Below are 18,671 nucleotides of genomic sequence, written 5' to 3' on the forward strand. Positions count from 1 at the left end.
GTCCGTCGTAAACAGTCATGTTCGTACGTGAACAGTCGTGTCTGTCCGTATACAGTCGTGTTAGTTCGTGAAAAGACATATCCTTTCGAGTTCTATTTATATAGAATGGATTGTGAGTTCACATACAGTTGGAGAAAATATTCTCTAGAATTCTTCATGCTCTCTGTCTGTTCACATTGTTCTTGTTTTCCTACTCCGGTGATAACTAGGCTACACACGGTTTGAGTTCGCTTGCGTAATCTGTTGTATCTTGGAAGACGATCGTCAATAGCGACGACATCTGTCTTAAGAAAACTGCTAATACATGCCTCAAATTTGTCTATCTCTTTCCTTTAAATTTCTAATTTTACTGTTCGTATGTTTTTCTGTGTTCGATTTGTTCTTTGGTTAATCACATCTAACAAACACGTGTATCATTTGTGTACATTTTTAAAGTAGTGTGTGTTTGTGTGATGAATGGAATGATGAACTAAGGTACGAGTCTTTTCCTTGGTCAGGTCAGAATTTGCACTTGGTGTTTTTCTATTTTTAGTGCTTGAGCCTTTTGTATTTTGTTTGGCTTTTTCTTTTTTTGTTTTTCTAGGCTTTTTGCCTTAAATTCCGACTTTTATATGACTTACTCGCCGAATAGAGATGTCAACTCGTTGAACAAGTGTGATGTTCAGGACTTTTATTAGACATGTCTGTCATTCCAAGCGGTGGCGTGAAAGTCGTTTTGAGTTTTTGGAAATATTATTCATTACAAAAAAAAGTGTGAGAATATTTAAAATTTGTATAATTTCAGAAAATTTAAAATTCCATTAAATTACACGTCAACCTCTTGTTTTTTTTGTGTGAAGAGAGTTTAATATCCTATCATGTAGTTTGTTTTCATATTTTATAGGGAAATTTATAAATTCATTTTTAAAAAACTATCTACAATTATGTAAAGTAATGATTTTTAATTATGTCAAACTAATAAAATCAGTACTACTAATATATTTTAAGGATTATAATTTATAAATTAGAAGTCTAGAATATATTTTCTAAGGTTCATGGTTTATAAAGGGGAAGTAAAGAAGTTCATACGAGATGCTAGAGCAAAGGTGAATCGGGATCTGTATACAAGATTGGATACGAAGAAAGAGGAAAGAGACATATGTAGAATTGCTCGGATGAGAGATAGGAAAACGCGAGATCTCGGAAAAGTTAAATGTGTGAAGGATGTGGACCAAAAAGTCCTAGTTGGAGATAAGGATATCAAGGAACGATAGAGGTTCTATTTTGATAACTTATTTAATGGAGATCGCGGACAAGATGTGGGAGATATAAGTATCCCTCATGATATGGTAAATCGTGAATGCATACAGAGAATTCAAAAGGGTGAAGTCAAAATGGCATTATATAAGATGAGATTGAAGAAAGCAGTAGGACCTGATGGCATCCCTATTGAGATTTGGAGATGTTTGGGAGAGAGAGGAATTGAATGGTTGACGACGTTCTTCAACAAAATTTGGAGAAACAATAAGATGTCATCAGAATGGAGGAAAAGTATCCTAATCCCTTTGTATAAGAACAAAGGCGATGTCCAGGATTGTGCCAACTATCGAGGAATCAAATTAATGAGTCACACTATGAAACTTTGGGAGCGAGTGATCGAACAAAGGCTAAGGAGGATGGTGAAGATCTCGGAAAACCAGTTTGGCTTTATGCCGGAAAGATCAACTATGGAAGCCATCCATCTAATGAGACAATTAATGGAGCACTATCGAAATAAGAAGAAAGACTTGTATATGGTTTTTATTGACTTAGAGAAGGCATATGATAAGGTACCAAGGGAAGTACTTTGGTGGACCTTAATAAGGAAAGGCATTTCACGGAAATATATTGACATCATAAAGGACATGTATGAGCGAGCATGCATGAGTGTACGTACCAGTGTTGGGAAGACTGAAGAGTTCCTTATTACGATTGGAGTGCATAAAGGTTCTGCACTAAGCCCATTTCTTTTTGTCGTCGTTATGGATGAACTAACGAGTTCACTTCAAGATGGTATATCATGGTGCATATTGTTTGCAGATGATATTGTGTTGGTTGATGAGACGAAAAAAGGCGTAGAGAAAGTTGGAACTATGGAGACAAACTTTAGAATCTAGAGGATTTAAGTTGAGCTGAAGTAAGACGGAATATTTGGAGTGTAAGTTTAGCAGCGATAGGAGTAGGGAGGCAGAGACAATCACCCTAGATGGGAGAGTTGTTCAGGCATCGGATTGCTTCCGGTATTTAGGATCTATTATCTAAACGGATGGAGAAGTAGATGGAGATGTTGCTCATAGGATTAAACCTGGGTGGGCGAGTGGAAGAGTGCTATGGGTTTCCTTTGTGACCCCGACATAATAGATTGAAGGGAAAATTCTACCGCACGGCAATCAGACCAGCATTGTTATATGGAACGGAGTGATGGGCAGTGACACACTGTCACATTCATAATATGTCGGTGGCGAAGATGCGTATATTGAGATGGATGTGTGGTCATACGAGAAAAGATCGGGTGAGTAATGAAATAATTAGGAAAAAAGTAGGGGTTACATCTATTGAGAATAAAATGAGGGAAAACCGACTAAGGTGGTTTGGCCATGTAAGACGAAGAGCGCTTGATGGCGCCGGTTAGGGGGACTGAAGAGTGGCAAAGGGATGTAGTGGTGAGGGGTAGGGGAAGACCTAAGCAAACTTGGAGGAGGGTGATCGAGAGTGATATGAGTATATTGGGAATTGAGGAAAATATGGCAGTGGATAGGACAAAGTGGAGTGAGAGAATTTATGTCGCTGACACGATTTGATTTCACAGTTTTATATGATGGTTCATGTTAGCCGACCCCGAATCATTTCGGGACTAAGGCTTTGTTGTTGTTGGTTCATGATTTATAAATTGGAGTATAAATTTTTTAAATTATAGTGTAAAATCATAATATATAGAAAATAATCACATATTAAAAACTAAGTTTAGTGATATGACTTAGATATAATTTTGTATTTAATTATGATATTTATGTATTTGACCATATTTTATATATATAATAGATTTGGTTGCAGACGGGTTGATTTTTTAGATCCATCTTATAATCCAACTAATATACTTATATTATAAAAAAATTGAACTTAAATAATGATTATGAAAAGAATAATTAAATTAAATTTTAATTAACTAATGGCAAAAAGTATTATTAGGCCCTTCATCTTTTATTTTTTTATTCATTAAGCTCCTGATCTTTTATTTGGATACTTTAAGCCCATGGTCATTTGTTTTTGGTCTCATTAAGCCCTTTATGACAAAAAAAAAAGTAATTTTGAATACAAAATTTGGTTAACAGACTGTTATTAATTACACATGCATTCAAAATTTGTATTTTTTCACTGTTTAAAAGCAGTTTTGGATGTGTAATGTAGATATAGAAAAACTGTAAAAACCTTAATTCAAACTGTAAAAAATATATTTTTTAATAATTTCAAATACAAATGAAGTTAATAATGTATTTTTAACAGAATTGGATGTTTATAACTTACTAATTTGGTTATAAAGGGCTTAATGAGATAAAAAAAAAACAAATGATCAGGGGCTTAATATATCCAAATAAAAGATCAAGGGCTTAGTGAACCAAAAAATGAAAGATCGGGGGCCTAATAATACCTTTTACCTTAATTAATCTAATAAAACTCAACGAATATAACCTGAATAACATTAAGGGTTAATTACAAATATATGCTCTGTGGTTATACGGATTTACGGATTGATACTTGTGGTATTTTTCTTTACAAATACAACCACGTGGTTGCCAAATTTTGCATTTTTTTTACTTTAACAAATTTGGCCGATAACGACATCAAAATGAAAATTTTCAAGAATTAAAGTTGTTTAGTATCATATTTACTATGAAACTATGGTTTTAATTTTTCAAAATCATCATTTTTTTTCTCTCTTTAAACATTAACTTTCTCTTTTATAAAAAACCACACCTAAATGACCCCAAACCTAAAAGGTTGAAAGATTAAAGTTGCTTAAAATATTATTTAACTCTTGAAAATTTTCATTTCGATGTCGTTATCGGTCAAATTCTGGCAAAGTGAACCCAAATGCAAAACTTTAAAAACCATAAGGTTGCGTTTGCAAAATTTTGCAAACTTATAGGGTTGCGTTTGTAATAAAAAAATCGGCAAAACCACACGACATCTATATATAATTAACCCTAAAATTAAACATTATATATATATATAGTGAATGATTCCAAATTCATTGACATGAGGTGTTTATAGTGATCTCTCGAGATTTATGGGAGTTGAACTGATGTTTTTACATTAAAAAAATTAAACCCCGTACACAAATTTTTATGGAATTTTCAGTGAGTTCTAGTGAGTGTTCAAACCTCCTTAATTTTAGCTTTTGAAATAAATCTCAAGTTTTAACTTAGAACATGTTCTTTGTCACTTAATTTCAGTTCAGTTCAGTTTACTTAATTTCAGTAAAAAAGAACAGGACTTTAATTTATGTGTAAGTTTGTACATATCGAGTAAAATCGGGCCAAACATCGACCAAGCATGTCCAAACCCGACGGGCTTAGCGGGTTGGGTGAGTCAATGAGCCTAAGAACATGTCTAAGCCTTTGTTTGAGAGTTTAAAGGTTAATGGAGGTTAAAGTTAAAGGAGGTAATGGAAAAGGAAGAGAAGTGATGGAAAGGAAAGTTAAAAATTAACCTTGTTTGAGAGTTTATAGGATGTAAATGAGGTTAAATGTTTAATTTCGTTTGGGAGTTTAAATATGGAGGGGAAGGAATGTTAAATTTACTCTGCAGAGACAAGAAATTTTAAAAAACTTTACGTTACTCCCATTAACCCCCAATTTGGAGGTTAGAGGAAGTAAACATTTAACCTCATTAACCTCCGTTTACTCTCAAAAAATAACTCTCAAACAAGGTTAACTTAATACTTAACCTTCCATTACTCTCATTTACTCCCATTAACCTCCTCCCAAACAAGGGCTAAGGGCGTAATATAATAAATCAGACTTGGACTCAATAAATCAAAATTGTAATAATTGAGGGACTTAAAGGTAAACTTATCATAATAATTAAATTTTTGTTTCCAAGCTTTTAATTAGACTTATTATATGCAAGGCCCTAGCCCAACTATGAAAAAAGCCCAGCCCAACTAAGAACACAAGCTGAGACTTGTACTCAATAAATCAAAATTGTAATAATTGAGGGACTTAAAGATAAACTTATCATAATCTATTGAATTAAATTTCTGCAAAAAGCATAATTAAGCCCCCGAACTTTAACTATTTTAAGGATTAAACTCCTGATGAATTATTTTTCCATATTAATCTCCTGATCATTAATTCTGTTATGAATTTGACCATTATTTAACTTTTCCGTCGAGTTTGGGCTGACACGCACCATTAGGGCGATTCGACTTATTAACGTGGACAAATAAAAATAAGAGTTTATTGACTAAGATAGATAGAGAGTAAAAAGTAACAAGAAATTACGAAAATTAATTTACAGTAGATTCTTCCAAATTCGATTTTCTCCTCTCTTATTTTGTGATTTTCAGTCTTAAAATCGCCAAATCAACCTTCTCTTCTCCCAAACTCGATCGAAAAGTTAAATAAGGATTAAATCCATAACAAAATTAATAATCAAGGACTTAATGTGAAAAAAATAATTAATTAGAAGGTGTTGGTCCCGTGTGATTAGTTCCAAGGGGGAGGGTTAGGAACTAATGTAACTTTTTCGTTTAATTATGCTGACTTAATTAATTCTTAAGTTATTTGACTTTATTTTGGTCAGCACGGCCGAGAGATGTAAGACAGCTTTAGTTAGGTGCTGACTAGAACTGTTTTACTTATGAGTTTGGAATTAATACTTAAGGTCAGCTTCCAACTCAGCACCACGATTACTCAGTGTCAGCTTTTACAATTTATATCCTGAGCAATTTAATCGAGCAACACATACAAATATATATTGAGAGAGAGTTAGAAATTACTCAGCAAGACTTATCCTGGTTCGGTCTCTCCGCCTACGTCCAGTCCCTAGAGTCCCTCCGGACTTTTTCAATCCAATACCGAGCTCTTTAAAGGTAGAGCACAAACTGTTTATAAGGCAGTTGAATATGCAAGAGTACCTTCCTCTATTCGTCTACTCAACTCCTACTGAGCGCTATAACCGAACACTCAGATTCTCTACCGCTGAGTACTTAAAACCGAGTACCCAGCACAGCTCTCTCAATTTTACAATTGATACAAACTTGTTCTTTCTAGATGAAGAACACTTTAGATGATTACAAAATCAATCTAGCTTTTACACAGAAATGGAAATTTGGTGTAAGATCTTTTTCTTGTTTGAATGTGCTTTGTATGTATGCTCTTTTTCTCTTTGTATTTTTCGGCAATCGGTTGAGGATCCAAGAATGAAGTTGTCCTTTTATAGTTGAAGTCTGAAGCTCTAATGATTTGAATCTGGAATTATCCGTTGGATTCAAACGGATCTATTACGTCATTGTTCTGGTCAGCTTCAGATTTGCAGGCCAATCCTGTCGTCTGAATTTAGCAGGCGCCAGGCTTGTCTTCTTCCGACAGGTTCATCTTCTAGAACTAGTTCGTCTTTTAGCTAACAGACAATTGACCCATGCATCTCGAAATTGACTATGGGCGTAATTCCAAAGCTTCTGTTATTTGTGCAGACAGTTGTCGGATCTTGTCTTCTAGCAAACGGATCAATCGCGCTGTCCTGACGAACACTCAGCTTGACTTTATTGACGTTGCTTTTGTTCTTTGTTTCTGAGTCATATTCTCACTCAGCTTCCGTGGTCAGCTTCGTCTGCAAGCATTAGTTTAGAGGAAGACTTCTCTTTTTTGATACTGAGTTGCATTTCACTCAGCTTCTTTGGTTGGCTCCATCTTCAAACGTTTGTTCTGAAGATGACTTTTCTTGTATTATACTGAGTTACACTCCACTCAGCTTGTGCTGTGTTCTCATGCTGACTTCGTCCTATCTTACTTTTTATTTCTGTTTTCATTTATACTTATACTCAACATTGAACAAACATATTAGTACAATTAAATCAAAACACTTAAATTTAATTGCCTCTTAATCATGGATTAACTTAAGTAATTTTGTCAAATCAAAATCATATGGAAAGGTGTTTCAACAAACTCCCCCATTTTGATGTTGGCAAAATATTTAATTATGGAACTCAGCATTGAGATTCCCCATGATTGAAATTCTTTTTATTCTAATGAAGTTACTCCCCCGTAAGGGTTGCATCTATTGACTTAAATTAACTCTAAACCTTCTAAGATTTAATTGAGTAAAATTAAGACATGCCTATACTGACTTAGTTTAATTCTAGACCTTCCAAGATCTAATTCAGATGAGCCTAGGTCAGTTTTCAGAAGAGTTCAATACTTGACACATGTGTTTACTCAGTTTGATACATAGTCAGTTTAGGTATCAGAGTTATGAAAGGATGTATGAGAGCTAATGTGTACTGAGTATGGTCCTTTTAATTTTGTTTGTTTGTTCATTTAAGATAGATCAGCACAACAAACAATAAGTAAGTAAGCATCACATAAGATTTGTCAATTTGAATAAAGGATGCATAAAAATATAGATGGCCAGCATTAACAAAATAGAACACGCCAGATAAAAACTACAAGTCAAAAACTAAGACTAGCCAATCTATTTCTTCCCGTTGACTTGAGCTTGGTTAGCTAGCCCTTTGCCTTTGGCGTTTCTTTATTGCTGACTCTGAGTTGCGGAGCCAGATGCCTCCCCCATTTTCTGCTGAGTTCCAGCAGCTTGCTTTTCCTTCTCCCCCGTTTTGCCATCATCAGAAGATGGAGGAATAAAAGTCTCGCGAAGAACAACACGATTTAGTTTGGCTGAGTATGCTTGGAGTTGACTCGTACTCTCCCAAAGACCGTCGAAGACAGCCATGCCATCATCCAGAGTGGCAGCAGGGATCCTAATGTTAGCACTTAGCATGCTCAAGAGATACTCCTATGATTTCCCGATCCAAGTTATAGATTCTGACAGCTTGGCATAAGATTGATGGTACATTTTGAGCAACGCAACATCATAGAACTGACGTTGAGCGTTGGTATGCCGGACATGTTTAAGTGTAGCTTGAGAGTATTACAGAATCTCATTTGTCTTTACTTGGCCAGTATCCATTTCTTCTTTACTCAAGTTGAGTAGACGAACAGCTTCACTGATTTGCTCAATGGAACACTGGGAGGAGGAGGAGATTAATTCACGAGTCCCGGTCAGCTCAGAGGTTAGCTAGGTAAAGAGTTGATGAACCTCAGCAGAGGTTGCATAGATTGAGTTCGCAGCTGACAGATTATTGAGTTGACCCTGGATATAGTTCATGTGATTGACCATTGTCAGCTGGAGTTCAGCCAGCTTCACGATAGATTCTTGCTTGGGTTGTTGAGATTGAAAAGATGTCATGACACTCAGTAAGTCCTTGAGACCCTTGATTTCAGTCAAAAGCTGAGTGACAAAAGAGAGTTGAGTTGGCTCAACATTGACAGACCCAGCAGCATCGATATTAGATTGATGAATATCTTGAATTAAGGCTTGAGTTGAGTCAATGATTCTTCGTCCAGACTCAGTAGCATGCAGGTAAGCATAAGATTCATCATGTTGTGGTTCAGAGGCTGGAAATGGAATAGGACCGGATGGAGGAGGAGAATTATGCTGTCCAGAATTAGATGTGCCAGCTTGGTCAGCAGCTGGGCTTTTATTTAGATCAGCGGCAGGAACTGATTGATTTTCATTCTGTGTTGAAGGATTTTGAAGAGGTGGATTGGCAGAGATATTGACCTGTTCAGAGTCAGCCTGAAGTTGATTAGTTTTAGAGGGTTGAGGTAGTTCAGTGCTGACCTGAGCAGGATTTTCCTTTTCTAACTCTTTATCTTGAGTAGCAGGAACTTCGAGCACTTGCTTGGCAGAGACTGGACCTTCAGGAGCTTTGAGATCGGCTTGTTCCTCGGCTTAAGAAACAGAGGCTTGCTTTTTCTTGATTTGGTCCAAAGTTGGTTCAATGACGGTGTTGAAGAACTGGAATTGGAGTGTGGTAAGGTCAGAGATTGGTTCCCTTAGTGGAGAATCGTCTAGTAGGTCAATGACTGGAGATTTTTGAGCTTTTCGTTTGAGTCTTTTGCCAGTGCTGCTCTTATTAGTTGGAGGAGAGGGATCATCAGGAATGGAGTCAAGAGACTCAGACGAGGAGTTCAACCCAAGGTCAGCATTGAGATCACTCACAACTTTGTCTTTTGCTGTGGACTCAGCATCAACTGTCCTACTTTGCTCAGTTGGTTTCTCAGTCTACTCAGCATCAACTGTTTGATTTTGCTCAGCATCAACATCCTTACTTGGCTCAGCATCAACAATCCTACTTGGCTCAACATCAAACTGTCCTCCATCATTACACAGTTCTTCCTCCTGGTCAGTAGGAGTTTTCTCAAGATCGATTTCTTGACTTCTCACGAAGTGTGAGTCTTCAGAGACCAAACAATCAAGAGGAGGTGCATCAATCGGTTTTAACCCAGAAGTTTTCTTCTTCTTCTGCAAGGGTTGCTCGGGGGTTTCCTCACTTTCTTCCTCAGGCTCAACTTGCCTGTTTTGTTTTTCTGCTGACTTAGGTTCCTCCTGACTTTGAGTTTGGTCAGCAGCAGCTTTGCTAGAGATTATCCTCAGCTTCCTCGGAGCTGTGTTGACATCCTTAGCAGATTGGTCAGCTTTCCGCTTCTTATCTTGCCTTGTTCGGTCAGCGTGTTCAACCATTAATTTCTTTCCCTTCTTGGCAGCTTCAACCCCTTCTTCATTTTCTTCTGCACCTTTCCCCTTTTTGGATTTGATGGGTTGGTTGTATGCTAACCCGAACAGCAGAGCCGCTGTAATTTCTGTACCCCAAATCTCTATTTCCCCGACAGTGCTCACTTGGTGGTCCTGAAGAATTTTCGTGATAAGGGAGCCCATCCGGAGTTTCCCTGTGCTCCGTTGGAATGCACCGACGAGAAATACGGGCATGTTGAGTGGTTTGTAGGTCAGCATGTGCCAGATGAAGTTTTGTTCGAAATTGGAGGCTGATGAGGCAGAGTTGACCTTAGGGAATATGAAGTTGGTCAGGATGTAATGAGCCATTTTTTTATTCTGACCCATACACGTGCTGTCAATTTCTCCTTTGTGGTCTTTCGGTTTACAGAACTCAACGGGGTAGTCAAGTTTGGCGTTTGTGGACCTGAACTCTTTGTCTTTGGCCGGCAGCTTTAGCAAAGTTGCTAGATAGGAAGGAGTAATCGTTATTTTCTTCCCTTTGACACTAGTTACTAGATGGTCAACATTGTCCATGTTAACCTTAAGGTTTGTGTAAAATTCCCTTACTAACTGTGGGAAGGTATTTCTGGAGAGAGAGAAGAATTCAAACCAGCCATTTTTGGAGATCCACTCACAGAACGGTTTCTCAGCCTCTACGAATCCCTTAGACAACCAGCGGCACCGGAGTACCTCACAATTATATACACTGTTGTAAACCTGAAGAAATACATTTTCCTTAGGTTGTTTCTTCTTCTTTTGTTTCTTCGATGGAGTGGCCTGGTCAGCTTGGGGATTTTTGCTTGGAGTTGAACCCTTAGTCTGGTCATGCTGACCATGTTCTTGAGACTCAGTTGAAGTCTCCTCATGCTCCAGCTCAGTATGAGATGAGGGATTTTCATCGGAGCGATTTTGGTCGTAATCGGCACCAGAGATATTTTGAGAATCAGACATGACTTTCTTGAGAAATTTTGAGAGGTTTTGGAATTTAAGAGAGAGGGAGATTGAATGCCAAAAGTTTTGAATGTAAAGAAATATGAGTGGGAATTCGTCCACTATTTATAAGGATGCCAAGTTGATCTGAAGGGTTAGAATAGTCGTTTTACCTTGAGATGATCAATCGACAATTATTCTGGCATTTATGATAAAATCGGCGCATGTGTTTTCTAATTATTACGCCTACGTCATCCTAGGTGGCTATTAATGCGCGTGCTAGCATTTATTGTGCATAAGAGTTTTACTCAGTTTCGAGAATCCTAATCGTTTGAGATTCTAGGAAGTCAGTTTTACGTAGAAGGAATGTTCGTGTGCTTAGTAACTCAGTTTATGATAATCACTCAATATGTATGTCTACTCAGCATAGGATGATGTAATTCATATTCAGCTCAGCATGTAATAGTTACTAGTTTAGCACAGATCACTCAGCATGTTAATCACTCAACATTCAATTTAAACATAGAATTTTATTGAAGAGGATTAGACATACCGATAGCTTCCCTTAGTATGTTGAATTGCTCACGAGCCAGAGGCTTCGTAAAGATATCCACAAGCTGTTCATCTGTTGGAACATAGGTCAGCTTGATCTCACCCTTGAGTACATGATCCCTTATGAAGTGATGCCTTATGCTGACATGCTTCATTCTGCTGTGTTGGATTGGATTTTTGGATAAGTCAATGGCACTCTTATTGTCACATTTGACTTCGATGGTCTCTGTTTTTACACCATAATCCTCAAGTTGTTGCTTAATCCATAGGACCTAGGCCACACAGCTTCCAGCAGCAATGTACTCAGCTTCAGTTGTTGACAGGGCCACTGACGATTGCTTCTTGCTGAACCAAGATACTAGACAGCTTCCAAGGTAGTGACACCCTCCTGAAGTACTCTTACGCTCTAGCTTATCTCGTCCATAGTCAGCATCAGTGTATCCAATGAGTGTAAAGTCATTTGCATTTGGATACCATAAACCTGCATTAACTGAGCTCTGCAAATATTTGAAAATTCTTTTTACAGCTATAAGGTGAGATTCCCTGGGGTCAGCTTGGTATCTTGCACAATAACATACTGAGTACTGAATGTCAGGCCTACTAGCGGTAAGATAAAGTAGAGAGCCAATCATACCTCAATATAACTTACTGTCTACTGACTTACCTTTCTTGTCAACACAAAGGACAGTGTCAGTACCCATTGGGGTAGATATGGGTTTACATTCTTCCATATCAAATTTCTTTAATATTTCTTTGGTGTACTTAGACTGACTGATGAAGATGCCGTTCTTCCCTTGCTTTATTTGTAGTCCAATGAAGAAGTTGAGTTCCCCCATCATTGACATTTCGAACTCAGTTTGCATCTGTTTACTAAATTCTTTACACATAGATTCATCAGTAGCACCAAAGATTATGTCATCTACGTAAATTTGTGCTAGCAGGGTAGTTTTACCCTTTTTCTTAATGAACAAGGTTGTGTTAGCTTTGCCTCTGACATAGTTCCTGGTCAGTAGGAAACTAGTCAACCTCTCATACCAAGCACGTGGTGCTTGTTTTAGGCCGTACAGAGCCTTCTTGAGTTTATAAACGTGGTTTGGAAATTTTGGATCTTCAAACCCTAGAGGCTGACTAACATATACCTCTTCGTTTATAAATCCATTAAGAAAAGCACTTTTGACATCCATTTAATATAGTTTGAAGTTCATGAAACTAGCATATGCACACAATATACGTATAGCCTCTAACCTAGCAACGGGAGCAAAGGTCTCACCATAGTCAATGCCCTCTTGCTGACTATAGCCTTGGGCTACAAGTCGGGCTTTGTTTCTGACTACATTGCCTTGCTCATCTAATTTGTTTATAAAGACCCACTTATTTCCTATGGTTTTTTGATTCCTAGGTTTTGGTACTAAATCCCATACCTCATTTCTTTTGAATTGATCAAGCTCTTCTTGCATAGCATTGATCCAGAATTCGTCGTGCTCAGCATCGGTGAAGTTCTTTGGTTCATAGACTGAGACGAACGCAACATTGCTAAGATATCTCCTGAGTTGATTCCTTGTCATCAGGTTGTTCTCAGCAGCATCAAGAATGGACTTCTCCGAATGTCCTCTTGGAATTTTTATTTCTTTGGGTAATGTTGAGTTGTCAGGAATAGGTGTTTCTACAATATCTGCAGGAGTAGATTGGTCAGCAAAGGTAATTTTGGGTTCGTGTTTACCTTTGATCAGCTCTTGTGGTGATGACTTAGCGGCTCCATTTTGGTCAGCGGAAGCTGAGCTTGGGTCATCTTCGGCGGACTGAGTTGTCTTTCCTACAGGGTCAGTTTCGTCGAACTCAACATGTATAGACTCTTCTACAACCTGAGTTCATTTATTATACACCCTATATGCTTTACTGTTAGTTGAGTACCCTAGAAAGATTGCTTCGTCAGCTTTAGCATCAAATTTAGCAAGGTTTTCTTTTGTGCTGAGTATAAAACATTTACACCCAAAGGCACGAAAGTAGCCAATGTTGGGCTTTCGTCCTTTCCAAAGTTCATAAGGGGTTTTCTTGAGTATAGGTCTAACTAAAGCCCTATTGAGTATATAACATGCTGTGTGGACAGCTTCACCCCAGAAATACTTTGGAAGCCTATTTTCACTCAGCATTGTCCTAACAATTTCAACTATTGATCTGTTCTTCCTTTCAACAACCCCATTTTGTTGAGGAGTCCTAGGAGCAGAACAATTATGGTCAATGCCACTGACTTCACAGAATTCGTCAAACTGTTGGTTTTTGAATTCTCCGCCATTATCACTTCTAATATGAGCTACTTTTAGGTCTTTGTCAGTTTCAAGCCTTTTGACTAATGTGGAGAACATCTCAAATATTTCATCCTTGCTACTCAACAAGATGATCCAAGTATACCGAGAGAAATCGTCTACAATGACTAAGGAAAATTTCTTACCGCCCAAGCTGAGTGGCTGGACAGGTCCGAAAAGGTCCAAATGTAGTAATTCCAATGGACGCTTGGTTGAGACAATATTTTTATTTTGAAAAGACTTTTTAGTTTGTTTACCTTGCTGACAAGCATTACATAATTGATCTTTCTCAAATCTAAGTTTGGGCAATCCCTCAACTAATTGTTTTCTTGCTAATTTGGCAATGAGGTCCATGCTTACATGACCAAGTCTCCTATGCCATAGCCAGGAGTTATCCTCCTTTGACACTAAGCATATGTTTTTCGAAAAATTCTTTTCTAAACTCAACATGTACACATTGTCAACACGAGGGGTAGTTAAAATCAAATTGTTTGTTTTTCCCTCGAGTATCCGACACTCAGTGGCATCAAATACAACCTTTCTTCCGCTGTCACACAAATGAGCTATGCTCAATAGGTTATATTTGAGACCCCTAACTAAGGAGACTGACTAAATAGTAGGGTTACCTCCGATAGTACCTGAACCGACTATCTTACCCTTTTTATTGTCTCCGAAGCTTACACTTCCACCTCGTTTACGCTCAAGTGTGATGAATTGAGTTTCATCACCAGTCACGTGCCTCGAGCATGCGCTGTCAATATACCAAAGCTTTGACTTCTCCACGCACCTCAGGCTCACCTGCATTTTGAATCATTCATCTTTAGGTACCCAGTTCTTTTTGGGTCCTCGTTGGTTAGCATAAACAGGTGCTACATCATATTTTAATTTGTGAGGACATATATTTATTGTGTGGCCAGCTTTACCACAGAAGTCACAGTAGGTCACCCTTTGAGAGTGATTTTGTTTCTGGTCAGCACGATTGTGCTGAGCATGCCAACATACCTTAGTGGTATGGCCTTTCTTTCCGCAGAAGTCACATTGGACATTCCGCCGAGTATACCAACACACATCAATGGTGTGCCCTCTTTTCCCACAACAGTCACACTGACTGTTCCGCTGAGTGTACTGTCTATACTGACCAGTACCTTGAAACTCAGCATTGGGATAGAACCCTTTCTTTGCCGATTTACTCAGCTGGTTTTGTATGGTTGTGATGTCCTTTCTAAGCTTCTTTGATTCAGTTTGGACTTCCGAGACAAAACCATGCATGACTTTTAGATTTTCATCTTGCCTGGTGTTGTCTTGGAGAAGATATTGGAGGTCACTCAGTTTGACCTCTTCAATCTCATCACATCGCCTGTTGAGTGCCTTTATTTTCTTGTTACACTTTTTAGTCAGTGTGTATAAGTCACTCAGAGCATTAACCATTTCATTTCTAAGCACGAGTAAAGATGTTACCTCATTTGAGTGATCCTCTTGGTCAGTGTCATTTGAGAGGTCAACTTGCTCAGATCGGCAGTGGTCAGCAGCGTCATCGGCCATGAAGCATATATCTGCTGTTTCATTTGCATCAGCTTCAGATGAGGTTGACTCATCACTGTCACTCCATGTGGCCACCATGGCTTTCCTGCTTCCTTTCTTTTCTTTCTTCAGATTTGGACATCTTGATTTAATGTGCCCAGTTAGGTGGCATTCAAAGCACGTGATAGGTTTGGAGCTGTCCTTTTTGTATTTATCACTGGACTCAGCTTTGTACCTATCGCCTCTTTTGTATGGCCTCTTGCTGTTCTTGTCATTCTTTCTGGACAGCTTCTTCATCTTTCTTGTGAACATGGCCATCTCCTCATCATCTGATGAGTCAGCTTCGGTTGAGTCAGCTTTCATGACAAGTGATTTCTGCTTCTTGTCTTCTGACTTTTCTTTAGCTTCAAAATTTTTCATAGAGATCTCATGGGTCAGCAGAGATCCGATTAGCTCGTCGTATTTGTACGTGGTCAAGTCCTGAGCTTCCTCCACAGCTGTCTTCTTAGCTTGCCAGCTCTTAGGGAGACTTCTTAGGATTTTCTTCACCTGCTCCTCTTCTGTGAAGTTCTTTCCAAGTCTCTTAAGCTCATTTATAATATTGGTGAACCTTGAGTTCATCTCCGAGATGTCTTCATTCTCATTCATCTCGAACAGTTCGTATAATCTCATATGTTGGTTCACTTTGGACTCATTGACCTTGTTTGTGCCTTCATAGGTCACTTCGAGCTTCTTCCATATTTCCTGTGCTGACTCGCAACCTGAAATCTTATTGTATTCTGCAGCATCTAACGCACAGTGAAGCATATTGATAGCCGAAGCATTATTTTGTAATTTTTTAAGGTCATCTTCTGACCACTCAGTTTCACTCTTGACAACTTTTTCATTGTCAACAGTTTTGTAGGGCACATATGGGCCTTGAACTATTGCAAGCCACGCACTCATGTTTGTAGCTTGAATAAAGTTTTTCATCCTGTTTTTCCAAAATGTATAGTTTGATCCGAAAAACAAGGGAGGCCGACTAATTGATAATCCCTCGGGGAGAATCTGTGTTGTTTGATTTCCTGGAAGGAAACGAGTGCTGTTCTCAGCCATTTATCGGGATCAGCTCAAGATAGTTATATCTTAGAGTAGTGAGCTACTGAGCTCTGATACCACTTGTTGGTCCCGTGTGATTAGTTCCAAGGGGGGGGGGGGTAGGAACTAATGTAACTTTTTCGTTTAATTATGCTGACTTAATTAATTCTTAAGTTATTTGACTTTATTTTGGTCAGCACGACCGAGAGATGTAAAACAGCTTTAGTCAGGTGCTGACTAGAACTGTTTTACTTATGAGTTTGGAATTAATACTTAAGGTCAGCTTCCAACTCAGCACCACGATTACTCAGTGTCAGCTTTTACAATTTATATCCTGAGCAATTTAATCAAGCAACACATACAAATATATATTGAGAGAGAGAGAGTTAGAAATTACTCAGCAAGACTTATCCTAGTTCGACCTCTCCGCCTACGTCCAGTCCCTAGAGTCCCTCCGGGCTTTTTCAATCCAATACTGAGCTCTTTAAAGGTAGAGCACAAACTGTTTATAAGGCAGTTGAATATGCAAGAGTACCTTCCTCTATTCATCTACTCAACTCCTACTAAGCGCTATAACCGAACACTCAGATTCTCTACCGCTGAGTACTTAAAACCGAGTACCCAACACAGCTCTCTCAATTTTACAATTGATACAAACTTGTTCTTTCTAGATGAAGAACACTTTAGATGATTACAAAATCAATCTAGCTTTTACACAGAAATGGAAATTTGGTGTAAGATCTTTTTCTTGTTTGAATGTGCTTTGTATGTATGCTCTTTTTCTCTTTGTATTTTTCGGCAATCGGCTGAGGATCCAAGAATGAACTTGTCCTTTTATAGTTGAAGTCTGAAGCTCTAATGATTTGAATCTGGAATTATCCGTTGGATTCAAACGGATCTATTGTGTCATTGTTCTGGTCAGCTTCAGATTTGCAGGCCAATCCTGTCATCTGAATTTAGCAGGCGTCAGGCTTGTCTTCTTCCGGCAGGTTCGTCTTCTAGCACCAGTTCATCTTTTAGTTAACGGACAGTTGACCAATGCATCTTGAAATTGACTCTGGGCGTAATTCCAAAGCTTCTGTTATTTGTGCAGACAGTTGTCGGATCTTGTCTTCTAGCAAACGGATCAATCGCGCTGTCCTGATGAACACTCAGCTTGACTTTATTGATGTTTCTTTTTGTTCTTTGTTTCCGAGTCATATTCTCACTCAGCTTCCGTGGTCAGCTTCGTCTGCAAGCATTAGTTTAGAGGAAGACTTCTCTTCTTTGATACTGAGTTGCGTTTCACTCAGCTTCTTTGGTTGGCTCCATCTTCAAATGTTTGTTCTGAAGATGGCTTTTCTTGTATTATACTGAGTTACACTCCACTCAGCTTGTGCTGTGTTCTCATGCTGACTTCGTCATGTCTTACTTTTTATTTCTGTTTTCATTTATACTTATACTTAACATTGAACAAACATATTAGTACAATTAAATCAAAGCACTTAAATTTAATTGACTCTTAATCATGGATTAATTTAAGTAATTTTGTCAAATCAATATCATGTGGAAAGGTGTTTCAACAGAAGGTTTACCCTTAAAACAGATAAAGTTAAGGAGCTTACTCATATTTTTTTGCCTTAAATTTTTGTTTCGAAAGCTTTTAATTAGACTTATTATATGCAAGGCCCAAGACCAACTATGAAAAAAAGCCCAGCCGAACTAAGAAAAAAGCCCACGTTACCCATTTCCTCCTGCCCAATATATAGACAACAAAAACCCTAACCCTAAAACTTAAGCACCCCATCTTCTTCTCTGCGTCTGCTTCCCTTTGCACACACCCTCACACCACCACCATCAACGCAGAGCTTCCTCCGTCGCAAGTATGGGTCGCGTACGAACCAAAACAGTGAAGAAATCTTCACGTCAAGTGATTGAGCGATACTACTCCAAAATGACTCTCGATTTCCACACCAACAAGAAGATTCTCGAGGAGGTTGCAATCATCCCATCCAAGCGTCTCCGCAACAAGATCGCTGGATTCTCTACTCATCTCATGAAGCGGATCCAGAAAGGACCTGTTCGCGGGATCTCACTCAAGCTTCAGGAGGAAGAGCGCGAACGTCGTATGGACTTTGTCCCTGAGGTCTCCGCCATCAAGAGTGATCAGATTGAGGTCGATAAGGAGACTATGGACATGCTTGCAGCTTTAGGTATGGGTGATATTCCTGGCCTTGTTCAGGTCGATCCCGTTGCTGTGCCGACGACTCAATTCGGTTTTGGTAGAGGCGCTGGTGGACCTGGAAGGAGGTTTTAAATTTAGGTCTTTTTTGTGCTTTTGCTTATTTGAATATGGAGATTTTAAATTTAGTTGTTTAAGCAGCATGAATGTTTGGTACTTTGCCATTTTCGAGTAATTTTGTCTATTTAAAGTGCAATTTTGTTTGGATC

At 38.4% G+C, this 18,671-nt stretch overlaps 1 protein-coding gene across 1 annotated transcript; it reads left to right on the plus strand.

Annotated features, from left to right (window-relative positions):
• The first annotated feature begins 18,004 nt into the window (after positions 1–18,004).
• LOC136209774 (small ribosomal subunit protein eS17-like) lies at positions 18,005–18,671 on the plus strand. Its single transcript, XM_066001358.1, has one exon. The coding sequence runs from the start codon at positions 18,106–18,108 to the stop codon at positions 18,535–18,537; it is 432 nt and encodes a 143-aa protein (XP_065857430.1). The 5' UTR covers positions 18,005–18,105; the 3' UTR covers positions 18,538–18,671.

This window comes from Euphorbia lathyris, chromosome 10 (assembly GCF_963576675.1).
Source record: "Euphorbia lathyris chromosome 10, ddEupLath1.1, whole genome shotgun sequence".
In the NCBI taxonomy this organism is placed as follows: domain Eukaryota; kingdom Viridiplantae; phylum Streptophyta; class Magnoliopsida; order Malpighiales; family Euphorbiaceae; genus Euphorbia; species Euphorbia lathyris.

Coding starts and splice junctions, on each gene's coding strand:
- LOC136209774 (XM_066001358.1), top strand. CDS start 18,106: ATGGGTCGCGTACGAACCAAAACAGTGAAGAAATCTTCACGTCAAGTG.